Genomic DNA, 27,791 nt, shown 5'->3' on the forward strand with positions numbered 1-27,791 from the left:
TAAAAAAAACAATTTTTTATAATTACTCTTACTAATGAATTAATAGTCTGTTATTGTTATGATTTTTATTCGAAGGTTTTAATCAAATTTACAGCCATAACCACTTTTTACTACCCACCATTTGCTATTTGCCTCTTCTTTTTTTTTGTAGTATTTGCAACGACTCTTCCAAATGAAACAGTCAGACATCACAAACTGGCCTTTGATGTTGAGATGAAATGGTTTTCTCTAACTGATCTTTAATTTCATTGACCATTAAATATAATTACAACACTGGGGAATTGCCTTTTTTTTTTATTATTCAGCCAGAAGCGGGGGATATAAATCAATTTAAGTAGTTTTCATAAAAACAAATTTTCCGTCTAAATGTGCTGCTGTAAACGACTCACAGGAACGGTGGACGTAGAATGGACTTTCGTGTCCATTGTTTTGCTTGTTGTGGATTGATTATATGTAACAATGGCTGCCAGATTTCCTCTGGTCTGGTCTGTCATGTTGTCTAACTAAATCACAAAATAGCATTTTAATCTTCAGCACATGCACAACCCCAATAATCAAGAAAATCTTCATTTTTTTTTTTTTTTCCGCAGTAGTGATGTCACCTTGAACAAAGTGTCACACACGTCAAAATCACTAAGCTACTGATGAGAAAACGCAGTTCTGGGTATGAAATATCAGCTTATGACATCCTCAATTCTGGGGCAATTCGTAGATATAAAACGCAGTTCTGGGTATGAAATATCACCCAGAGGGTCCTCAGCTTATGGCGTCCTCAATTCTGGGGCAATTCTTAGATACGTCGCTGTCTCCCATAAATTCATTAAGAAGGAGTTGTTCCATCATTTCGACATACGGTGTTAAAACTAGTGTTAAGACTCGTTCGCAAGGGATTTAGTTGGAAAACAGAGCAGAATGCGTTGTCCCGTGTGGCTATACGCAGAAGACGGCAATATTTTAAGTTCTCTGGTTGTACGCTATATGTTAGGACGCTACATTTGCTTTCTTTCATTTGTGTTGTTTTTTTTGGAAACTTCTTGCTTTTCATTATGACTCCCGAGCGTAAGTCAGACTCTTCTGACTGTTGAGTAATATTATTCTGAAGTAACAGTACTTTTACTTAAGTACAATTTTTGGCTACTCTACCCACCTCTGCAAATGACCACAGCATTCAATATATATTTATAGCCTGTACTAATGTATTAATTAACATGTCAGCTTTTACATTTTAAAAAAGGAAATGTTTATTTACACGTTTTTTATTGTGTGGAAAAAAATCTCACTCCCAACTGCCACCACATTTTTCATCTTGCACACCCCCTCTAGTGGCACAACGCTTTGGGAACCCCTGTCCTAGATTCTGATGTTACCACTGAGCTAGCACTGGTGAGAGACGTAAGTTACTGATGTGCAGTGTGTAAGTTCCGACTTACAAAAAAAAATCGAGAAGGAACGGAACTGCGACGTAAGTCACAGACCCCTGTTTGCGAATATGCAATGCTAACAAATATGGTATTCTACCATCACAGATGCTGGATTTAGCTCTCACGCACAATATGCCATTTGCTAAAGATGGTAACTAGATTAAATTCTTAGCCGTCTTGCGCAAAGCTGGATGATGTCATATAAAGCGACGCCCCCTACCTTTTTTTTGTACCACTGACCGTTCAGCCGGTACTGACCATTACTGCATACCAGTTGTTGATCTTCTGTCAGTATTGCAATCTCAACGACATTATTTTGAAATATTGCCGGATCATTTTTTAAATGAAGAAAGTAAATACTGAGTGGATTATCTTTGAAAGTAAATCAATAAAAACAAAAAAAAAAGTCCCACTGTGGCCTGGTACTGGTGCACGGACTGGGGGGTTGGGATCCCCTCATTTTCAAGCCACAGATAGAGGCTTTAAATCATAAGTATGGGCCACACCTGGACAAACAATATAACCCATCAGGCTGACTTTTCTCAACACCATCAGAGACTATTTTAATATTAAAGAAGAAATAGTCATATTTTTACACCATTTGTAATAGCAACTGTTTTGTTAGCATAATGAATAAGGCCGAGGTGATGACAGTAGTACAGCTACAAGAGTTAACGTCCGCACCTCTGATGGCATTTTACCAACCCGATCCTATAAGGTTTGTCAAATGGGTCATTTCTGCAGCGAGGCTCTGTTTTTAGCAGACCTGAGACGCAGAGAGACGGGGATTACTGCCATCCTAACACCTGCTCTCTTGTTGTGAGAGTAAATGAGAGCTATAAATCTGTAAAGGTCCGTGTTTATCCCTCACTCTTGTTTTTATTTCTGTCATTCTTAGTTTAGAGGAGGGGGAGAGAGGGGAATAAAGTTTTACCTGTGCTTAAACCTTTATGCATTCACTAACAAAGGGACGGAAAGATGGACAGAAGGAGAATGAGAGAAGAAAGAGAGGGAGAAAGAATCACTTTTTTTTTTTTTTTTTTTTGGGGTTATTTACTACGCACATAAATTTTGGCAAATAATAAAGGTTTAAGTGCTATAAAACAGGTAGAGTTTTATCCTCCTTTACCTGAAGGACCAAACTAAAATGTACAGCACCTGACATGGTGTGTTTCAACATCTGCGTGACAACAGCCATATATAAACTTCCCCATATATCTCTGACATCCTTGATGGTTATATTGAGCAAAGTCAAAGATGGTAAGTGTCCTTTTCTATCGAGGCAATCTAAGTGTTTGGTTTGAAACTAGGGTTTTATTGTAAATATTAAATCCATATTTAAAGATGTACAGCAGTGGGCATCAAACCTCTGGTCCGAGGGCCACGTATGGTCTGTGATCCCACTACATCCGGCCACGTCACAATAGTGGCCCTCAGCTTATTTGAGGTTGACACCATTAAGAGACAGAGATGTCTAGTGGACACTGCTCTCTTCTGGTCAGTGGTCATGTGACATGAATGGATCAATTCAACTTTACATTACTGGGGGACGTTACAGCACAAAACGCCTGCGTGTAGTGAGTTTACCTAAAAGATGTGGAAGTGACACATGAGCTTTATTTATTTATCAATTAGTGTCAATACTTAGAGTGATCGATATATATCAATGCCGTGGAATTGATGCCACCATCACCTGTTACCTAGTTCAACACTTCTGGTCAAGTCTTGTGCTCAATAGAAAAATGTTGCAAAAACAAAGTAGTAGTAGTAAAAGAGTAAAAATAATTAACTTATTATTATTGTTATTACAACTATTAGTAATAATAATAATAAGTTATTATTATTATTATTATTACAAATAGCTATAATAATAATTGGTAGTAGTAGTAGCAGTATTGTATAATAATAAAAATCATAATAAAAGTAAATTACCTTATTAAAGCTAAACACTAGGGTCTACAATCACATTTCTTCAAATTGAAATGTTTTCATTCTGACCCAAAGACCACAAATACAGTCTACTAAAAAGTCTATGCCTGGATATAACACGGGAAATGTTTTTTTTTTTTCCCTTAAGTAAAACCAAAACAGACATTTTACAAAGTGAAATGCGGAGAGCATGAAGCAAAAATGACTTTGATAGAATAAGTGAAACATCGACTCACATTAATAACCCCCCGACACCTTCATCAAAAGTACCAGTAATTGTAGGTGGAAGTGGTAAGAAAGGCAGAGTGATTCACACCCCTCCCCGGACACTTTGTCCTGTATTACCACAGTACTTACCAGCAGACACTGCACTGCTTGCATTATGCCTTTGCATCAAGGGGGAAAACTTATTTCTGCCTCTTACCGGGGGGAAATGGGAGATGGTATGTAGAAGAAGTACGTGACAACGGTGCTGCTCAGGGATAATGTGTTTTTGGTTGCTTAGGAACTGTTGGAAGGACCATCAAAATAGACATGGGCTAAGGAGAAGAGAAGAACAAGAAGATGCATGAAGCAAATTTTTGTAATGTTTAAAATGCAAACTTTTTTTTTTTTCTAATTTAGAAATGAAAAAAAAAAAAACGTTATTTCTGAATCACTTTTACAATGTATTCAAGCCCCAAATAGATAAATATATAATTAATAAATGCATTTATAATTCAACGGATAATTGTAATTATTCTGTAAAGCCTCTAGGACTTTTGTCTTTGTGTCCCTTTAATTTCTAGAGCGACAATTTCTGTCTCAAACCAAACTGAATGGAACGGAGATTTTCTCCATTGACTCTCTCCTATACAGTATGGTGTATTCCTTCTATATATCTCGGCGTCTTCCACCTCCTGCTAATCTTCCTGTTTCTTTACGCAATTACTCAATCTCAGAGACAAACATCACAGGAGGTCTTATTACTGTAAACATTTCATTTCACATTTGCTACAATTTTCAAGCGACAGACACCCGCTTGGCGATAATTTCCGCCTACCTTCCTTTGTCCTCTGTCCATCTCCATGAATGAAAACCCCAGAAACTTGAAGTCATCCTCATTTTTTTTTTTACCTTACTTCTCGCATCTTCACCTTTTCACCTTGCCTCACTTCTCCTGACCTCCTTCTCCCCTGGCTTCCTTCCGCTTGTTCCCTACTGGCAGTAAAGATCACAATGTTAACTATGGACATCCTGCCCGACTCCATCTGTCAACATGTCTATCAACTCTGCAAACAAGAAGGAGCTTACAGCTGATTCCTGATGTAACCCCGCTACGACTCGGAAATCATTTCCCACTCCTGACAGCACTCCTCGCCGACCTCTCCTCGTTCTCACACCTGTCTTGCACCACCTACACACGTGATCTTTCCACTTGTGACTCTACATTACAGTGGAACCTCGAGATACGAGCACAATCCATTCCAGGACCGAACTCCGAAGGTGCTCGTATCACGAATCATTTTTTCCCATAAGAATTAATAAGCGCTAATAACAATGGAAAAAACACGAGAAGTGATTGAGTGAGGCGGTGTGGTCTGCTCCGAGTGCTCGGCCACCTAGCGTCTGCGTCTTTAAGTGTGCTCGTATCTCAAATCTTTACTCGCATCTTAAAGCAAAAAATTTGCTCAAAGACTTGCTCATATCTTGAAATACTCATATGTCGAGATGCTAGTATGTCAAGGTTCCACGCTATATCTTTTATAGACACCACATGTTGTTTTTATAATTACACGGAGACACAGTACAGCTTATTTTCCCAAGTCTCAGTCTCATAGTACAATTTCTTGACACTTGATTTTTGTTTTTGTACAGCTCAGTGACCTGGACATTGCACATTGTCCAACCCTAACTGAATGTTTAACCACGTCTTCTCCATGTGCAGCCTAATAACTTAAAGCCGTCACATCACCTTTATCCACAAAAATGTTTTGTTGTCACATCACCTTTATCCACAAAAATGTCATGTTTCGTAATAAATACTAACATGGCACTGGATAAACAAAAATGTAAATGAACTCATCATTTATAACGTGGTCAAAGACAATAACACGATAAAGGTGAGTTCTGGTGCTGTCTCTGTTAGCGGAGGAAAAGTAGGAATCACAAATGACTCTGGGGAGTGAATTCCAGAGATGATGAGCTACCAAGCTAAAAGAGCTAAAACCTTTGGAGGTGAAGTGTATTATGGCTGCACTGAGGAAGGTGAACAGGAAAATAAGTATGGAGTTTTGCGATTTGAGACCTAAATCAGATTTTTGTCTTTCTCTCATTATAAAAATTTCAATTTAAGATTTATTATATGTGGTCTGTTGGTAAAACGGTCTTCATTCAGGTGATAAAACCGAGCATGAGAGATGACGTTAAGAACGATCGGGCAAAGAACAGGATCCGAGCCTATCTGCTTCAGCCAGTAGGTGAAGACATTGTGAAGTCATTGGCCAGAACGGTGTGCCAGCAACAGCCAGGCCAGTGCAGTGAGCAGCCAAGAGAAAACAGCCAGAGCAGGAATTGAGCCAATCTCGAGTCAGCACCATGGAGAGCTCCAAAGTGCACCGAGCAGAATTACAACAGAGTAACAGTGTAAACCAAATTAGGAGGTGAAACTGTAAACCGGGTGACAGGTAAATAAATAATAAAGAGTGTTCATTTATAAAACTGTTTCGAGCTATTTGTTCACTTCCCATCACTAAGGGATAATACATGTATTTTAGCTTTTTAAAAGTCATAGACATGTAGGAACAAATATGTTCATCATGTACATGTTAAATTGTTGTTGCGTATTTTACATGTTACAAGCAGAGACAGATGGGGGGAAAAATGACAGCAGTTTTCAAAGTAGTAGTGCAGGCAGGGGGCGCTAGTGACCCCTGAAAATTGAAGAGAAGAAAAAAATAATGCAATTTTTGTTTTATTATTCTTTAATAAACATTTGTCCTGAACTGAACACCACGTAAACTGCTGTAATCGTCGGATTCTCACGTTTCTGGTGATACATGTACTTAAACGCACCTCATGTGACGGCTGCAGCTTCGACCTGACAACATCATTATCCATGGAGACCTGGCGGTTTGAGTCTGTTATCAAGCTGCTCTGCTCCTTAAGTTAGCGTGTAGCTAGCTAGCGCACAGTGGACAGGTTTTTGACAAGAAATAGACCAAAAGAGCAAAACAACAGTTTATTATAAAGTTTATTGTTCAATGGGAATACACAGTGCTTAAAATAATTTATCAATGTTTCTCTCATGCTATACAAAGGTAATCATAAATTAATACTGAATTTAAGTAAGAAAATCCCAACCATTCTAAAATGGTTTCTATACATATTTTGTTGCAATATTTGTTGGTTTGCAACGGTTCATGCCTGGCCAGAAACTAATGCTGTTGTGGGGGAGGGGAGGGGAGGGGCAGGACAAGAAAAACATTGTAAATAATGTTAAAATGTTTCGAATACTCACTGAATATGCATTTAATATAAGATCGTGTTTGGGAGGTTGTGATATGCTTTCAAATCCAGAATATATTCCTAATGATTCTGACATTCAGAACTCCTTATTGTAGGTTGAGCTACTGTTTCTGTCAATCAAATCAGTTTCCCTTCAAGGCTAATGAACCTATTCTACAGACATCATATACAGACTGCTCCAAACAGGCAGAAAGCCAGCGCTGATTGAAAGCATTTCAACATTTTTACATATGTCTCAAATAAAACATTTAACAGCTACATCTAACAGCTCATCTGATCACACCACTAGGTGGTGTAAATGTGCTCCCCCCGTATTATAAGCAGCCCGCAGTGTGTGTGTGTGTATGACACTTCACTTCTATGGTACACTTTTGTAGGGACATGGATATAAAGAAGTGAGGGGTTGCTATGGATATTCAGATATGGACTACAGTGAAGATGGACAGAATTTTTGCACCGACATAATGAAACTGAAATGAAAAAGTGAGGAACAGGTCATGGAAACAGGTCCTGGAAACTTCATACAACGTGTCTAAATAAAGAAGCAAAGGATTCTCACTTATCTTCAAAGTGTGGATAGACTTACAATAACACACTATGATTAACATGTGAGTATATATATATGTATACATATACATATATATATACACACATATATATATGCATACAGTATATGTGAATGTTGTTTGAACATAATGCATCAGCTGCTTTTGGTCTACACACATGAACATCCGTGTGAGCAACACGTGTTAGCACTTCAGAGTGAAAGCAAGGCCTCCTGCTGTTGTGTACATGCCCTGATAATGAAGCTCAGCAATATGCATACTTCAAGGTGTCTACAAAGGCTTGCTTTGAGAAAATCAGGTGTTGCCCTTTTAACTCTGTAGGTACTGCTCCCTCGGGGGATGTGTTGTCTTTGTTTTATTTCAACCTTGTTCGTATCTGCTGGTGGCAAGGTGGGAAAAAAAAGTACTGCGGCGGTATTAAAGAGAGGATAGAGGGTGAAAGGGTGATGTGTTTGATTGAAAGCCAGGTTTACATTCTGCTTTAACGTGCCTGCTTACGAAACTATAGGTGCTATTATTTATATCGTGTTCTGTGCCAAAGAGTCGTGGATGTCTTGTTATTCTCGTTTCTTCATTCAACTTTTACATTTATGTGAGAGTGTTCTACACGCTAGTCCTGTGACTAATTATCGCAAGTAAAAAGGTCATTGAGGGCATGGCCGTTTACATAAACCAATGTATAGAAATAGGGTTGAAAGAAAAAAACATTCAACAAAAGATTGAACAATCTTAAAAAAATCGCAAAGAAAAAAACATTCAACAAAAGATTGGACAAACTTGAAAAAATTGGTAAGAATTCAGAGTACCGTAATTTCCGGACTATAAGCTGCTACTTTTTTCACACACTTTGAACACTGTTGCTTAAAATGCTTCAGCTAATTTATGGATTTTTACCGGCTAGCGCAGTTCATAGCGCTAGCGATCAATGACTTTTCTGGTAGGCTAGCGTGTATATACTAGTAGCGTATGTCTGCCTGTGAATGGCTGTGTGCGTATATGTGCGAGGGGGAACGTGCAAGAGAGAGAGAGAACAGTAGTGAAAGTTGAGAGCAGGTTGAGTTAAAACTGTTTCTGTTTACCTCTGCTGCAGACAAGCATGAAGTTAGCCCCGGAGCTAATGTTAGCTTCGGCCCTGGAGCAAATCACTAAGTCTCCCCTGTGCATTCCAACTACGGTCGTGGCACCAGAGATAATGTGTAACCCGCCATGTTACAGGCACTGCTCAGAAAAAAATGATGTATTTAATTAAAAGTGGAAAAAAACATCGTCTGTGTGACATCTTTCTGTGTAAATATCCCATGTTATAACGTGGACACCTGCGGTTTATAGAAAAGTGCGGCCTATATATGTACAATTATTTTTTTCTTTTTAGATTTAGTGGTTGCAGCTTATGTTCAGGTGCACTCAATAGTCCGACAATTACTGGAAATAGATCAACATGCATGCATTTATTGTAGACTTAGTTCCTGATCATGTATGCTATACTGTATTGCAAATACAGAGTATTAGCCAGATAAGCGCACAAAATGACGTTTCTGCTATACTGTATTGCAAATACAGAGTAGCCAGATAAGCGCACAAAATGACATTTAATTTCCACTCATTCCATTAATAGTTGGACAAGCTTGTCTTTATAATATTTAATATTAATATCACCATTTTTTAAATCAATTACTAGACAACTTAGGTGACCCTATTTGACCCCAGTGTTGAAAAACACTGATAGAAAGTTTCATGAAATATAGAACGAATGTTCAACGTTTCCAGTGGATATGGAGAGTTTGAAAACACCATAGGTAAAATTATTAAAACTGTCAACATTATTCGTTAATTGTGTTGAGAAATATTTTTAAAGATGAATCCAATTTAATTTTTTAATGCATTTTCATGCAGGGGCAGAATGTCGGGCACAGTATATTCAATGATTTCATCATCCATCCCATTATTATTGCTCTAATATGCAGTTGAGACGCATGCTGTCATTTGCACACACTGTGGGGAAAAAAGTGTTTGTTTGACCAAGCATTTTGAGTTTAAAATACAAAGCTGTGTTGACTGATTGTAGAGAACTGTAGATTGATTGTTGAGATCAGAGGTTTCATGGAGGGTTTAAAATTGATTCTTTATGCATTTAAGCCACTGTCAGGTTTCACAATTGCGATCGATCATTTTTTTAATGTTCCTTAATCCCAACTAATTACGAATAATTAGACTGACTTTCACAAATTATCATGATTATTTGTGAATTATATTTTTTTATTTATAATTAAAATTTAGTGTTTTTACTCCGACTAGAATTTGACAGTGATTGAAAAGTAGCAAGTTTATCATTATATATAGCCTGTATTCACTGATAGGAAAAGATTGGGAACTTTTAAGTTGCACTTTTTCTGAGGACTTTTTGGGTAAAAAACTTTTTTTATATCATGATTATTAGACGGCAGGATTTAACTGTTAAATTTTTTTCTTGTTTTCCAGAAATATATTGTTGACTATTTCTCTAAAGCTAAAGTGCATCTTTGGCAAAATTAAACACACTTTATAGTGTAGTGGAAACTCCAGATCTGACATCTTTAGTACAACACTAAAAAGGAGAGAGAAAAAAAGGCTAACTTTAACCAGGCAGTTTGGCTCGTCTCTAGGACAGAAATATTTGAATGTTTGACTATGTGAAATAATCTTCGTATGGAGAAAGAGAGAGGAGGTTAAAGGGAGAACAAGATAAATAGAAACAAAGGCTAATGGTAAGTTTCGCTGGTGTCGTTCTGCACTCTTACGCCAATAACGGTTGGCGAGAGGATATGCTGTGACCACTTTTGTGTTTCCCCAGCTTTTTTTTTTTAGCTTGGGCTAATATTTTATATCAGTAAATCTCACAGTGCACCATCAAACAAAAACGTCACCTAACGTATGCATTAAAATAATGATCTTCTCATTATCACCTCTCTCTCTCTGTATTTCATCCCTGAAACGCCAAGCTCACATTGGGTGGGTTGTGAAAAATCAGACCACATGGAAATAGCTTTAAATATATGCATTAAAAAAAACCCAATCCATTTCAATCCAATTGAGTAAAAATTAAGTGACATTTTCCGCCGTATGCCTGATAATCTCTCACTCCGCTCTAATGTGCCGCTGCACAGTGGCTGGAAAATCGCCGGTCTACTTGACATACAAGCTCTGGACCAGATGGACCTTGATGTTGATGGCCTGATGTAGTGGAGCGCTATCAGACCACCCACTCAGACTGACATAAGCTGTGAGGTTAAGCGTATTGGGAGGCAGAAGTTCCCGGGGGAGGCATGAAGACACTTCAGAGTAATAAACTCATCAGGAAAACGACAGATACACCTGTTCACAACAGGGCGACTGAGGCGGAGGGCACGGAGGAGGGAAAGCGACACGCAAGGCAAAGGGAGAATTGTCTTGTGTGTTGATATGCAGAACAAAGGGAAGGAGGACTGTGGCAGAGAGGTAAATTTAATTAGACAGAGACACTCGGCTGAGGCTGGAGATGTCCCCGGGGTGAAAATTGCCTTAAACAAGAGAAACTGCACTGTCCTACTTTAGCCCGAGTCAAGCCAGGAAGACTACGGATGAACTCTCAAATCGTGTTTTCAAAACAAATGAAGCTCAAGCGTTTTTTTTTTTTTTTTGAGACACACTGTAGGAGGACAAAAGTTTCTTCTTGTTTTTTAGCTTGAATTCTTTATAGCTTAGAACGACAAAACTCATATACAGTGACCCCTCTCCTATCGTGTACCCTTTCTCACACAATTATATGCACAGTAGAGTTGTATAATAACGACACAGAGCGAAGGGCGTGGCCGACAGACAAGGGTAGATGCTGAGAGTTGCTATGATGCATGGGCCAATCAGTGCGAGAAACGGGAGATGCTAAGAGATGCTACGATGCATTGGGCCAATCAGTGCGAGAAACCGAAGAGCATGCTGAATTAGCCAATAGCACAGCAAGTAGTTTGCTGTGTATGTTCTCGTATAGGTGAACAAATCGACCAGCGAGCGTTCGCAAATGCGCCTATCTACAATTTCAAAACGAGAATCCACGTTTTTAAAGCCAGAACCTAGGTATATATAAATATTTTATGACGTCTTTTAGTTTATCTTTTGCTATATTTCACGAGATCGGATTTAAAAAAAAAAGTGCGATGTTCTGAGGGAGCGAAAGGAGAACCGCGATATAGAGAGGGATTGCATTGTAAAACCAGAAGTGCACATACAGGATATGAAGTCATAAGACAGCAGGAAGTCAAATGAGAAGCGTGGATGCCAAATAAAAACAAATGGTTTTTTTTAAGATTTGCCAGCACAACCAGCCCAAAGATATCCTAAACCTCAATAGACAACGGCCCCAATGTTAAACTAATATAACGGCTGTACCAGGTCACACGCTACATAAGAATGGTGAGTAATTCTCAACAATCCCTCGGCTTCTTCTTGCTAATTTTCCAGAAATAATGCAATGACCCACATGGTTTTTCTTCACTGTTGAAAATCACTTGACCTATTTTGTATAGGAAAGTATACCACGCTCTTATTCCTGCCTTTAATTGTTTAAACCGATTAATATGCAGAAACTGTAGAGCAGTTTTCTCCTAATAACTGCTTTCACATAGAAGACATGTTGGTGGTAATTAATACTGTATACTTGTTACCTTCACGGAAGAGAAGCTTGTTTATTAAATTATTATTTATAAAGTATTTATTGTTTTCTTCATGCATTCGCTGAGACCTAAAGGGAATTAAACAAAATTTTCCTCAAGGTCATTAAACCTGGAAACATACAAAATCTCTACCACTATCAGCCGGACCTACCGCTGGAAGGTCTGTAGAACACTGGAAGGTCATGTTAGGCCTCATATAAGTTAAATATAAGTTCTGCTTTCCAGATGATCAAACACCTAGAACAAAGAAACACAATCAATATATAATACAATGTTATACAAAAAATATATATTATATATTATATATAAATATATAAATAATACATGTGTATTTATTATTATTATTATTATTATTATTATTATTATTATTATTATTAATATTAATATTATTATTGTTGAGTTGTTATTATTATTATTAAACACCAAACACTTTTGGCTGCAGTTGCTCTCTGACATCTTTCATTAACTCAGTAAAGTAGCCCCCGATGGGTTAAGGTAATATTTTGGTGATACTCTGCAACTTGAGGTTTGCCAGATGCCATTAAACCTGAAGATGAAGTGATTATGAGAGGCAGAGTGAGCTCACAGATGGAGACTGAATTTTTTTTTTTTTTTTTCACAGAAAATATTTCTGAGATTATCTGTGGAGAGGTAAAAGGGGAAAGCATTTTTTTTTTTTTTTTTTTAATGAAACACAGGCGTCATACTGAAGGTACAGCCAGGGTTGTACACAGATGAGAGGACGGGTAGCATTACAGTAATTTCACACTGTGGTTGCTGCAGCAGACAGGCAGCAGAGACACATACTACTGTTGAAAAACAGAAAAAAAAATAATGCAGTGTGATCAAGATCTCTGGCCGAAAAAAATATTTGGTTAGTGTTTTTTTTTTTTTTTCTAATTTAAATAACGTAGTAGTGAATGGATAAATACGGGAGTAGCTTGTGCAGATGAAATGCAATTGACAGCCAAAATTCATATTGTTATTGGCAACACATATTGTTAGTAAGTTTATGAGTGGCACTGACAATACTGCTCACAGTTTCTTTGAATTTGAAACACGTCTATGTAAAACATTGTATCATTTCAGCACTGTTCTCCTCAGGGCAATTTCACGTATGGAAACAAAATGTTGCTGTGTACAGCTTTATTATTTGACTTAGCAAATATGTGCTATACCTCCAGTGTCAAAATTCTATATCAAATCAATTATTTAATATGTGTTATATACACTCCAGTGTTATATACAGAATATAACACTACACAGTTTGGATGATCCGACTTTCAGGTAATGTTTAAAATGTATTAGGCGGTGATGGATATTCATCTCCTGAATATGGTCTTTCTGAAGAACTGTTCCATAAAATAAGAGCAGAGAATATATGCATAGAACTCCAGAAGCTCTGTTTAAAACCTGCATATATGTGCCGTCTCCATGAAACAAGGCTAAGTCCAGGCAATTATCTTACCTATATTTAATATTTGACGCAATTAACGTGCAACCTAAGAACAGACAGAAGGTGGAAAAAGTGCAGAAAAATGTAACTAGATAAAAGTAAGTAAATCGTACTCAAGTAAAAGTGCCCACCTAAACCTCTAGTTGAGAAAAGTTAACAAATTACTTAATTTAAAATTTACTTTGAGTAACTTACTTTAAAGTTACTTTAAATTACTTGAAAAACGGACAATTTACACATCCAATTTGCAGCTGTCAACAGCTATCAACAATTCAAATACAAATACTCTGTGACAACCTGAATGCTGGATGCTGTTTAATTATCCTGCTACAACTTGAGATGCCTTCTTTCATATTTAATACCATTGTAATATCCTTTCATTATTTCAATGTCACAATAAGCGCATACTCTCAAAGGCCTGTATCCTTTTGCAATTCTTTTCAAATTCCTCTTCTTTTCATTTCATAATTTCTTTCTAAATTAGCAAAGCAAAATACTTAAGTGAAAATGTACTCGAGTAAAAGTCAAATTACCTCTTCCCCAAATAATTACAAATGACTCAGAAACAATTCAATTACAGTAACATGAGTACATCTAATCCTTTACAATTTGTTTACGAAATATATTTCACGCACAGGCACATACTGTTGTCAATTCTTCTCTACATTTAATTTGTTTAGAGGCACATACTGTTGTCAATTCTTCTCTGCATTTAATTTGTTTAGTAAATTTCCATCCATCCATCCATCCATTTTCATCCACTTGTCAGTCACAGGGGCAGCAGTCTATATGAACGCCACCCAAATCACACTGCACTATACCAACCCCCCTGAACCTTCCTGCAGGTGGTGAGTCCACTGGAAGGTACCAACCGCCCTAACCAGGATTTGATCTTGCCCAGGAGGTGAACCCTGGAGTTCCACACCAATGACAGAGACATTGCCTCTGGGCCAAAGCACCACTATGCAGGACTATTGTACTAAATATGACATAATAATTCCTTCAGTCACAGAGGGTTGTATAGATTTGGGACCCACCATCACCCCATAATGACGAGCCCCAACCGAAATCGAGAACAGTTTTCAGCTGGATTCATCGTAAGAAAAGATGATGCAGTTTGAACCTGAGGTAAGATATCACAGTGTACTTGGAGCATAATGAAGTCAGACACTGCTGTGATGTCCCAGGACCTTGATGGCATCTTCCGGAGTACTCTACGGGTTAATCTTTGAGAGAATGGTGTCTCGTTTCCAAATGCCACTTTGACAGCTTTTGACAGTTTTGACAGCATCGTGCTTTCACATGCCAACACATCTCTGCAGAAAACACACTGAGCTTTTCTTTCCTTCCTTTGTCCTCAGTATAGGAAAATACATATTTAATATAGCCTGTGTTGTATCTGTGTTGAGCCATGCTATGTTAGCATCTATAAATAGAGCATATGTGTCGTTTTCCATTATGTTAAATGTCTGCTCTTAACTGGCATTACAGAGGTATTATAGTCACCTACTGTCAATGAGCTTGAATATATAAGACTCTACTGATGTTTTTACCAAAACATTGATTTGACAAATGCCTGTCGCCCACTGAGTACTAATCTGCGACCCACTTCTAGGTCATGACCCACCACTTGAGAATATGTGTACTGTACAAAGGCTAACTGTCTAACTATTTCAGCATAAAATATTCACTCTAAAAAGATCCAGTAGGTGGCAGTATTTTAACAACAGTAATATCACACTAGCATGAGTGATTAACTGACACGAAATTGTATTGTAATTAAATCAAAAATGGTTACATCGAGGGCAACTGGACGAAGTATGTTTTTTGATGGCTCATCCAAGAAGCTTCTTCAGTTCTGGCCTCTTGGATGAGAGGTGAAGCATCTTCAAAAAAACCTACTTTGTCCAGTTGCCCTTGATGTAACTTTTGGATTACTGAGAACCTATACCGATATTGTAATTAGACTTGTCTCCATTCTTTCCGGTAAGTCAGCATTTGAACAAGTAGGGGATTTTAGGTCTTGACAAATTACATTTCAAATGTATTAAAACCAATACCAAGTACCATCATATTTAATAATATATCAAATCACTTGAACCTCGAAAATTTCCGCCCATTTATCCCAACCCACGTGGCATGTCTCTGTTTCCCAGCAGTGGTGCCCGACCCACACGTTGACAAGCCCTGCAGTAAGCGAACTAAAACTTGATCTTGATCATAATCTGGACATCCGTAATATTTTGTGTTTAAAAGTCCAAATCACCCAAAACCATGACTTAGGGGTCCAAAAAGTATTTTATATGAATATTTCAAAAATCACCGAAAAGTCCCCGAAATGCACTAAAATGCAAGATTATGTACTGTAAATCTATACAAGTGTAGATTACAGTCTGCATAGAAAAGATTTAGATGTAGATCAGGCGTGGGGAAACTTTTGGACTAATGGGCTACAATGGGTCCTAAAACTCGACGTGTAAAACCAATTACATGTAAAAGTCATAAGGGCCAAAATGCTTTGAGCCTTTTCTACGCCATTTATTGGAGAAATGCGGGCATTGCAGGGAAAAGTATAATGATAATAAAGATTAATAACATAATTTGGACAAGTTTGGCGATCCGGATTAAAAAGCCATCCGGCCCCTGGGCCGTAGTTTGCCTATGTCTGATACAGATCCTACTGGATTTCAGTCTGTGGTTTAACTGCAGTGACAGAGCTGTTGGTTAGTTATGTGAACCCAGTTGATTGTAAGTTGATTGCACTTAAACCAATTTTGTCAAGTGATTGCCTCAAATTGTTTACGTAATTGACAGAAGAGAAAATTAATTTGTTCAGGTACAATCAACTTAAATGTGCAACTGTCAGAATTTGACACTTTATGTAATATACTGTACATCTACATGGTAATAAGCACTCGAAACAAATGTGGAGTCTACTTGAAAGTAGTAGAGTCAAAAAGTAAAAATCCTAGTTTTATAAATATATATATATATTTAAATTTAGATACAAGTAAGAAGCACCGGAATAGGAAGACAGGAAGAAGAATTATTGCTTGTAACATGTATGAACTAACCATTAATACCACTACAAACCCACTACCCACCCCTTGACTGTTGTAGCAAGTCAGCTAACTGCCAGCCTGTTTTTGAAGATTACCATCAAGCATGGACGTAATCCATCAAGAACACTAAAGACCTGCAAAATATGATATAGGCTCAATTATGATATTGGTGGTTGATGGTTACTTATAAAACTAATAACACAAGAAATAAAAAATAAAAATAAAGGACACTTTAACAAACCTGGCTTCAATCTGTCTAATTCAAATAATTATAATTTCACAGTATTGTTTTAAAAATGTATGTAAAGAACACACAAGTAGAGGGAGCTCCTCTAAAATCATAATGCTGCATTTGGGTTTACAAAAAAAAAAAAAAAAATGCAAGTAGTTCTTAAGCATAAAATCCATTCATCCAGCCCAATACACTCTAAACAGGAGTGTAACATTCATCATCATCCAGCCCAATACACTCTAAACAGGAAACATTCATCACGTGCAGTAAGAAATAAACAGAGAGTTGCAGTCAACAAGACAAGACAGATAACGGTGACACAAAAAGAGCGTGTGCTTGGAGAACATATAGATTCTCATTGTTCACACTGTAGCGCCTGACCATTCTCATCAGTACTGTACTTATCTCTATAGTCAGCATCTCTCACACTGACATTGAGGCATGTTTAACATGAGCTGTCACACTATCTTTGCAGGACAAGACACCTGACTTGAGTTTTAAACACAAATGTGACACACATAAAATATATTTTTTTTTACAGTATATAAAAACTATCTATCATTCAAAGGCTGAAGATGTTTGGAGAAGCTAATTTAGCAACACTACATGTGTCTCTTATCCTTTTCTGGGTGATCAGGCAATTCCAGGGTAACACCTCGAAAATATGACTATAAGCCGCACCCACTAAATTTGAGAAGAGAAAATAATTTTACATATATGCACTTCTCTATAAGCCCCAGGTGTCCACATTGTAACATGGGGTATTTACACAGAAAAATTTTCTTTTCACTTTTAATAATTTTTTTTTTCCCGAACAGTACCTGTAACACAGCTAGTTGCACTACACTTCTTTCTTGCTTCGGAGCTCCGACGGTAGATAGAATGCAAAGGGGAGACTTAGTGATCTGCTCCAGGGCTAAAGCTAACATTAGCTCTGGGGCTAACTCCCTTCACTTTGCGCTTGTCCGCAGCAGAGGTAAACAGAAACAGGGAAGTTGGGGTCTTTATTATCAGCCATTCACACACAGACATACAGGACATACGTTACTAGTATAACACACAGTCATTGGTCGCTAGTAGTATGAAATTAGCCACATCATTGTTTAAGCCGCAGGGATCATAGCGTAGTAAGTAGCGGCTTATAGTCCGTAAATTACAGTAGTCGCAACTTAAAATCATGAAGCAGTGGCCACGTTATCTGCTACTTGCTAACCCCGCTATGAGCTAACCCCTTGACTGGATGGTGTTTTCCTTTTTCTTAATTGTGGTTTTTATTACCTTCCTCCTGATATATTTATTTTACATTCTTTTCAAGGTGTTGTTTTTCTTCAATTTGATGAACGTATGCCTTAATGGGAATTAATATTCTTTTATTTTAACATGTATTTTTGGAGTTGTTTTAAACTCAAAGGACATCTTCTTCATCTTTAGACTATGACAGTATTATGGCTTATATATGTTGTGGCTATACTGTGGTACAATGAATAGTCCTTTCACTCCCTGGAAAAAAATGTTGCGTTCATGTACATCGACCCATACCCCCCCACCTCTCCTTACCGCCCCTTCAACCCTCATTACTTTGACTTGTTGAATAAGTGTCCTTTTGGACTTGGAAAATTTGAAAATAAATCAACATAAATAAAATAAACATTAAACACCTGTGTTATAAAACTGAGGTGAAGGGTCACTAGAGCCAAAAGTTGACGTCCCTTCAATGTCAATAACTGAATAAATATTTTAACAAATATATAAATGTCCATTCTACAAAAGGAAAAAATTAAAACCTTCTAAACCAGGCATGGGCAAACTAAGGCCCGGGGGCCGAATGCGGCCCGTTCGGACTTCTAATCCAGCCTGCCAAATTTTTCCAAATTATATAATTTATTTATATTATCATTATGCTTCTGCCTTTTACCTGCAATACCCACGTTTTTCCAATAGATGCCGTAGAAAATGATAAAAGCTTTTTCAGCAATATCGCCTTTATGCATGACTTTTCATGTCATTTATCTTAGTTCACACGGACGCTCCATCTATCTGCTCCTGACCCGGCCCCTCTGTTCAATTTTAGGACGATTGTGGCCCGCGAGTCAAAAGTTTGCCCACGCCTGTTTAAAACCCATCCAAACTTCTGAGTGTGGAACTCAAGAGTATGAACCTTGATTACACCTCTTCGTGCAACACTTAAATGTGTCAATGTCAAAGGGAGGACAGTAAATATTATTACTCCATGCTTTTTTATCTACCTTGTGTCACAGATATTATTTTTTTCTTACAAATGTGGTTGGCAGTAAGCTCCATCCCACTGAGGTTTTCGATGTCAGATATAGTTTCCGCCCAGCACAAGCAAATAAATATTCATGCACATATATCAACTGTGCCTTTCAAGTTGTTACAATAAAAAATTAAACTGAATGAATTGTGATTGTGTCTGTCTCGGTTCCATTTGTGTCTGCGCACGTACAGCTAGTTCCGTCATCAAGGAGTAGAATGAGGGGAGCATAAGTCAGGTAAAAGAGGCAGGTGAAAGATTACAAGAAAGTCTAAAAAATGGGTTGAGAAGTCAAGGCAGAACGAGGCCTCCTCCCTGTTATTACCACCTGAAGAAAAGAGCTTTGCCATTAGACTGAAATTTAATTTACCAAATAGGGTTTTAATGCAGCTGTTCACCAGTAGCCCATTCCGAATACACTTTCTGTCAGTTCATTTCCTGAAGGCCATTTAATTGGGCTAATGAAGAAAGCTGCTAATGGCTGCGTTTATCTCTGGCAGCACTGGTGACATTTCATGAAGGCAGGTTGTTTTGCAGGCATTGTTTAAGTTCCCTGTGTAGAAATCCATAGATGGAAAGGAAAACAAACAAACATGGTATTTGGTCAAACTGGCACAAAGGTCTGGTGGAAATAATGTGTTTTTGACCAAATGGTTCATTCAACTTCACACAAGTGCAGAGTGAGTTATGTTCTAATTATTTTCCGCACACACCTCTGTCCCCAACAGATCTGGTTCATGACAGAGCCGTCAGCAATTTGTCCTATAATTCTGGAAATGCACTGAAATTAATACACACACACACACACACACACACACACAGTATGCATGATGAACAGAGGACTGTGACATTTACCTTCATCACTTATCAGCGTCTTGACATTAGAATATCAAACCTGCTGTTTCATGATGAACCTCAGATGCCATCTGACTGTCTAATGATTCTTGCGCTGTTGTCATTCTCTCTTGTCAAAAAAAGGTCAGCGGCAAAGTCAGGGAGGTTAAAGCCCATGTACATGGTTTGGCTACAAGATTAAAATGAAGAAAGCTGACATGCTGAAAAAACAAAAACCAAGGAAGGACATAACCTTTGACAATACTAGGGCGCTGTTTATGTGCTTACAGTCCACCTTTTGATTAATAACAGTTGCTAAACTTTTGATCTTGTCATCGAGTTAGATCTATCTATCTATCTATCCATCCATCCATCCATCCAGCCATCCATCCAGCCATCCATCCAGCCATCCATCCATCCATCCATTTATCCATCCATCCATCCATCTATCTATCGATCTATCTATCTATCTATCCATCCATCTATCATCCATGCATCCATCCATCCATCCATCTATCCATCCATCCATCCATCCAGCCATCCATCCAGCCATCCATCCAGCCATCCATCCATCCATCCAGCCATCCATCCAGCCATCCATCCATCCATCCATTTATCCATCCATCCATCCAACCATCCATCCATCCATCCAGCCAGCTATCTATCTATCTATCTACCTACCTACCTACCTATCTATCTATCTATCTACCTACCTACCTATCTATCTATCTATCTATCTAACCGTGGAACAAATACCACTGATGTGTTTTATATTAAATTTAATTTCTCAAATGTTTATATTATTAAGCTTTGGTTGTTCCAGATTCAATGTTTACACAATACTGAAGCTTGTTTCTAATTGACAAAAAAAAAATCTACATTAAGTACAGTATGGGGAGAGAAGGGAAAATATGCACAATTGCCGTCAATTCTTCAATAAATATTATGTTTGTCCCACGACTTCATACCAGTTTTTAATTTTGGCCCACTGTGAATTTGAGTTTGACACCCCTTGCGTCTGAACACATCAACATTTGCTGTAATAATACCTCGAATCAGGTCTTGTAGCTGACAACCTAGTAGCTCTGACATGTTAACAAACAGTTGCTATTAGTTTAGCAAAACACAACATAAAGTAACTGTGCTCCTCCTGACATCTTTGTGACCAGTCAGCCAGAGCAGATGGATGTCAAAGCACCGTGGTTCACCTGCGACTAATGGACACATTTTTTGGTGTTATGACTTAAACCATAATTTGAACTGATTATAAGATTTAATTATTTTTCTTGTTAGACTTTGATGCAGTGTATACTTCTCCGAATCTCGGTTATGCGGATGCAAAGATGTTTACAAATTACATTCTCTGTAACTATACTAATAATTATACATGTACTTAAAAAAAATATATAAAAAGTAATATAAAAAATATAAAAAAATATAAAAAAAAAAATATAAAAGCAGAAACTGTTGCTTTCATTGCATATTTGAAAAACAGAATTCCTTTTTCATAGGTATTATTGCAACTGATCAAGGCAGCTTTGTTTGACAATCGATGTCTTTAGCAACTACTCCTGTGCTGCCATGGAAAACAAGTGCTGTTTATAGCTCATATATTTTTCTTTTCTATAGTTTTAAGCTAAAGTCTAATTTTTTTTTTTTTTTTCAGTACAAAGGCGGGAAATCATTGTCACTCCAGGCATTAATACATCAACACCTGATAATACCTCATTAGGTCTGTTGGAAATAGAGAAGACATGTTGCTTCCTGTTCACCACTTGTTAATTTATAGCGTGTAATCATCTAACAAGTTCAATAGTTTACTTTTATAAAGTCATTAGGTGAGAGGCTTGTGGAGAGAAGAAGTGTCAAAACCTGCACTAACCGACAAATGTGGATTATTCACTGTTCCAGATCCTTTTCTATAATGCAGTCAGTTGGTTGTGGTTTTTCTTCCTTTTTTCTTCATGTTGTCAGCAGATACAGTATTTGGCCTTGTTGAAAGTACTTTATGATAAAACAGTAAGACAGCCTCTTTGGAAAAGACCCCTAAGAACTTGTACACTATGCTTGTAATTGGGGATGTCCGATAATATCGGCCTGACCCGATATTAGCAAAATATGTAATATGGGTAAGATTCGTTATTGCTTCTTCCTCCAATAATGAAAACCAGATAATGCAATACAGTAAACCCTTGTTTTTCGCGGGGGTTACGTTCCAAAAAGAACCCGTGATAGGCAAAATCCGTGAAGTAGAAATCTTTTTTTTACAATTAAATACTCAGAAAAAGAAGAGAAAGAACGAACAAACCATTTTACAGTCTCAACCATTTGTTTCACAAATAAAGTAAAATAAAAGTACTTTAGAAACGTTTCAACAAATAACTTCTGTAATGTACTGTCAAATAATAATTTTAATCATCAACGTGAACAGAAGGCTTCAAATTGCGGAGATTAGCACCGCCCACCGTGAACGGGAGAAAATTAAAAATGATTATGAAAAAAATACAAATTACCTGGTCTTGTTGCGGGCAGTTGCAACCCTTTTTGAATCCTTATTAAAACTTATTGCTGCTGTCTTCCTTATGTTTTTTTCTTCCTTCTTTATGGAACGAACGGAAGATTCATTAATTCCATAATGCCGACCTACAGCCGCATAGCTTTTACCTTCATTTAGCATGTCCAATAGTTTTACTTTATCACCGATAGACAGCATCTTCCGCTGCCTTTTGGTCCCTACCGCAGGTACTTTTGCCGGTCCAGAGCGTTTTGTCGACATTATGGGGTTTGATAAACTCGAAATTGCAAGAGAATTTGCACGTACGTAATGTCAATTTGGCAAGCTGTTTTACGTACGTGTACATATTAAACCGCAACGTTATTGGCGCACAGGTAGAGAAGAAGCGGAGTGACTTTTTAGCCAATCAGAATGCAGAACACAATGCACGATGCAAATCCGTGAAGTAGCGAAACCGTGAAAAGTAAACCGCGTTATAGCAAGGGATCACTGTACCTGGGTTTTGCCAAATATGCTGGAATCGCTGGTAGGGTCCTGAGATGTTTAGCTCAGTTTTGGGGGGCAAACCGCTGCATATATCAGTATTGGTTAATATCGGAATCGGAGAAAATATCGGCATATCGAATATCGGCAAAAAGTTAATATCAGACATCCCTACTTCCAATAGGGTGTACTGTAATGCATTTCAAGCTTCCGTTAGATCAGGGCTCTCACACTCAAATGAGGTAAAGCCCACTGCTGTCACCCTGACTACATCAGTCTTTGATTTTCAATAAAAATAGAAAATAAATAGTTTAGTATAAATACTGTATAATACTACAGTCTATACAGCAAACCCCTGGGTCTTTAGTTTGATGGTTTAAATACATCACTTCATCATTTTATTTAATATACTTAATGTCCTAAATATTGGACCATTAAAATGTTAGTTATGGCAGCAATATAATATCTTTATTTCTTTTTATTGACTGTTTCCTCCGTCTTTAAATCCTCGTGTCTGCTTTAAAAATGTCCTAACTGAAATTTTTTGAACCATTACAACTCCCCCACACCCTTATCCCCCCTGCAGTCTACCTCCACACACGTACACACACAGTTCTGTCGGGTCACATTCAACGGCACCGTTTCCGTTTTTGTAAACAACAATGAAGTGTAATATTTGAAAAAAACACAGCCGGTGAGGTCGAACCCACCAATCAGCTGCGGCCTGGGTCCACAGCGCTTTTCAAATCCCTCCTCCTTGTCCCTCCTCCTCGCGTCGATTGGCTACCGGAGCAGCAGCGACAATGTTTAATGCACCATGCGGTGTCCGGAGTTCAGACAGTGAGAGGAAGCGCTCCAATGTGCTCAGGGCTGCTGTACTGACGTGCGTGAAATACTAAAGAACGGCTGTGTCCGTGCGTGACTGTTGAAGGTAATCTGACAGATCCATACGCACTGGTGCCAAGATGCGGCGTCGTTGTTGAGCATCAGCTACTCAGTGTCTTTATGGACTTGTTCCGTGACGTAGGGACAGCGGACAAGACAAGGACAAAATGCCTTTTTTTTTTACTGGAAACTGTCATTCACACACGTTTGGCAATGATTTATTTTGATTAATTTTTTTTTCTTATTCATATTATTTATACTTGGATCTACCATCCTTCACTTCAAGTGTGGCTCCTACCCCTCTTTTCCCTCATTCTAAAGAAAAAAAAAACATTTTCCGACAGTGTTTGACCCAACCGTTTTTGTTGCTGCACCGCGGTGAGTCAACGCACGCAGAAGACAAGCCGCTGCATCCTAATCACACAGCAGAGAGGACTTCGGCTCATTGACATTACAGTCATACTTTTCTGGAGCACTTTTTCCCCCTCCTTATTTATTTTCGCTTCGCTGCACTGTAGCTTGTGTGCGTGTGTGTGCGCCCGGAGCTTGTGGATTTTTCTCCCTCCTGTTCAACAGCGAGAGTGGGAGAAGGAGAAGGACACGGGTGGAACCTACACAAGTGCTGGTGAAAAGAAACTCTCCTCCACCCCGACTGTAACTGGACTGCTTTAATTGCTGAAGACAAGTATTTTTTTTACGACCGTGGCTACGGCATTTTCCTCGGGTAAGTTTTATTCCCGAATCAGCCTTCATCAAATCGACTGTTGCTCGTTTTTTTTCTTAATCCACAAACCGTTCGTGCGGATGCAACAGATTCTTTCAATGTTGCAGAGACCGTTATGAACATTAAACAGCTGTGTGGAGGCTGACAGCGCGCTGTTGTTAATTTATTATAGTTTATTTAAATTGACAAACTCTGCAGATGTCATTGTTATTATACACCCGGCTGTGCATTTTTTGTCTTGTATTTATTTCGTTTGCATAGTTGGCGTACTGTTAAGATCAAAGTTGGCCGATTACAATTCCAGTCACATCCTTATGTGGCGTGAAAGGGTCATTAGCGGGTCGAGGGCAGGTCGTGAAACGTATAGTGGGTTTGAATCGAAAACGGATCGTTTGTGTTTGTATAAAAAACATCTGTAGAGTATAAGCTCCAAGGGCGGTCGTTCTTTCGCCGTGTGTCTTAGCTGCGCCCAGTGTCTTCCCAAGGTTAACTAATTGACAAGCATCCCCCACCTCTGCACATACATGTGGGGATGAATTACACATGAGCATTGTTTGATTTTCAGCTCAGTGCTGGATCTGATTTCAACCCAGTAGAATTCCTAATGTAGCTCGGTTTTTACTGAGGTGATTAATTTATTGGTTTATATATTTTAATAGACATTTCTCTTTTTTTCCCCCTGTTGCCTTTCTCAGGTAGTATGAGTGAACACTTACAAGGACCATTCTGTTTGGAGACTGGATCGCTATTACTGCTCAGATGAGTCTGGGCGCTCAGCTGAATATAAATTAGGTCCTCGACACCACAGATTGCTCTAGAGGCAGGGGGAAGAAAAGGAGACGGAGCGGAGACAATTTTCAAAGACAAATGCCACTGTCTTACATGATGAACAGAAGTATATTTCTGCTACTAAATAATACCAACACCAAATTTGAACAAACTATCAACAAGTCAAAGAAACACTAAAAGCATTAAATACCAGCCTCTTGCAGGTGGAGGCAATGTATCTTTCTATTTTCTTTTTCCTTCTTTTATGGGCTCAAGCCCTGACTTTGAAAAACTTGAATTACTCTGTCCCGGAGGAACAGGGTCCAGGGACAGTGATTGGGAACATAGCCAAAGATGCCAGACTCGGACTTGAGCAAACCGGTCAGGGAGGACAGGGTAAGAAAGCCAACTTTAGGGTGCTTGAGAACTCAGCCCCACATCTAATTGACGTGGACCCCCAGAGTGGTCTGCTCTACACCAAGCAGCGAATTGACAGGGAAACATTGTGCAAGAAAAGCCCCAAGTGCCAACTCTCCATGGAGGTGTTTGCCAATGACAAAGAAATCTGCATGATCAAAATAGATATTCAGGACATCAATGACAACTCCCCCACTTTCCCTTCTGATCAGATAGATATCGACATCTCTGAAAACGCTGTGCCAGGAACGCGCTTTCCCCTGACCAGCGCACATGACCCAGATGTAGGAGAAAATGGCCTGAAAACCTATCAAATAACAAGAGACGACTACAATCTATTTTCCTTGGAGGTTAAGTCTCGAGGGGATGGAACAAAATTCCCTGAACTAGTTATTCAACGACCGTTGGACCGAGAAGAACGAAGCCATCACACCTTAATTTTATCAGCCACTGATGGGGGGGAGTACCCTCGGTCAGGAACCATGCAGATAAATGTTAAAGTAATTGATTCCAATGATAACAGCCCAGTGTTTGATCAGCCGTCGTACGTTGTAGAAATACCTGAAAATTCCCCACCTGGTAAAGTTCTCATCGATTTGAACGCCACAGACCCTGATGAGGGTAACAATGGACAAGTAGTCTATTCTTTTAGTGGCTATGCCCCAGAGAGAATCCATGAGCTCTTCTCCATAGATTCCAGAACAGGGGTCATAAAGATTCAGGGCGAAATTGACTACGAAGAGAGCCCAGTTATTGAGATTGACATTCAGGCAAAGGATCTAGGTCCCAATTCAATCCCAGGTCATTGTAAAGTCACCGTTAAAGTGCTTGACAGGAATGATAACTGGCCATCTATAGGCTTTGTGTCTGTGAGACAGGGAGCCATCAGTGAGGCTGCACCTCCAGGCACTGTCATTGCTCTGGTGCGTGTCACAGACAAGGACTCAGGCAGAAATGGGCAGCTTCAATGCAGAGTGCTGGGTAATGTTCCCTTTAAACTTGAGGAGAACTATGATAACTTTTATACGGTGGTGACAGACAGGCCCTTGGATAGAGAGATTCAGGATGAGTACAATGTCACTATTGTCGCCAAAGATAATGGCATTCCTCCTCTAAACTCTACAAAATCCTTCACTGTAAAAATTCTTGATGAGAACGACAATGTTCCCCGCTTCACCAAGGCCGTTTACCTCCTTCAGACACCTGAGAACAATATCCCAGGAGAGTACCTAGGGTCAGTTCTGGCCCACGACCCAGACTTGGGCCAGAATGGCACAGTGTATTATAGCATAATCAACTCTAATGTGAGTGGAGGCGACGTGAACACCTATGTGAATGTCAATGCTGCAAATGGAGCTATTTACGCGGTGAGGTCGTTTAATTATGAGCAAATCAAATATTTCGACTTTAAAGTTCTCGCAAAAGATGCAGGATCTCCACACTTGGAGAGCAACGCTACGGTTCGCATCAGCGTTCTAGATGTCAACGATAACATCCCTGTCATTGTGCTGCCACTGCTCCAAAACGACACCGCTGAAATTCATGTGCCCCGTAATGTTGGTGTTGGCTACATTGTCACCACAGTGAGGGCCGTGGATAATGACTATGGTGAGAGTGGGAGGCTCACATATGAGATCTCGGATGGTAATGAGGACCACCTCTTTGAAATTGATCCAGTGACTGGGGAGGTGCGAACTGCCCACCCATTTTGGGACGATGTCAGCCCCATGGTGGAGCTGATTATCAGAGTGTCAGACCATGGCAAGCCAACACTCACAGCTGCTGCCAGGCTCATCATCAAGGCATCCAATGGACGTCCTCCCGACGGACTGCCACGCACGAAAGACAATCACAACTGGGACATGTCTCTTCCTCTTATTGTAACTCTAAGCATCGTGTCCATCATTCTACTGGCTGCCATGGTCACCATAGCCATCAAGTGCAAGCGGGAAAACAAGGAGATCCGTACCTATAACTGTCGCATTGCAGAGTACTCGCACCCTCAGCTGGGAAAAGGCAAGAAGAAGAAGATTAA

General features: G+C 38.9%; 1 protein-coding gene across 1 annotated transcript in view; it reads left to right on the forward strand.

Annotated features, from left to right (window-relative positions):
* Positions 1-24,211: 24,211 nt before the first annotated feature.
* pcdh17 (protocadherin 17) overlaps positions 24,212-27,791 on the forward strand; it is a 58,025-nt gene continuing 54,445 nt past the window's right edge. Inside the window, exons 1-2 of the mRNA XM_008309915.3 lie at positions 24,212-24,571; positions 25,267-27,789. Coding sequence (XP_008308137.1) covers positions 25,573-27,789 — 2,217 coding nt within the window. The 5' untranslated portion in view covers positions 24,212-24,571; positions 25,267-25,572. The remainder of the gene's footprint in view (positions 24,572-25,266; positions 27,790-27,791) is intronic.

Source organism: Cynoglossus semilaevis, chromosome 5 (genome assembly GCF_000523025.1).
Source record: "Cynoglossus semilaevis isolate Cse_v1.0 chromosome 5, Cse_v1.0, whole genome shotgun sequence".
Lineage (NCBI taxonomy): Eukaryota > Metazoa > Chordata > Actinopteri > Pleuronectiformes > Cynoglossidae > Cynoglossus > Cynoglossus semilaevis.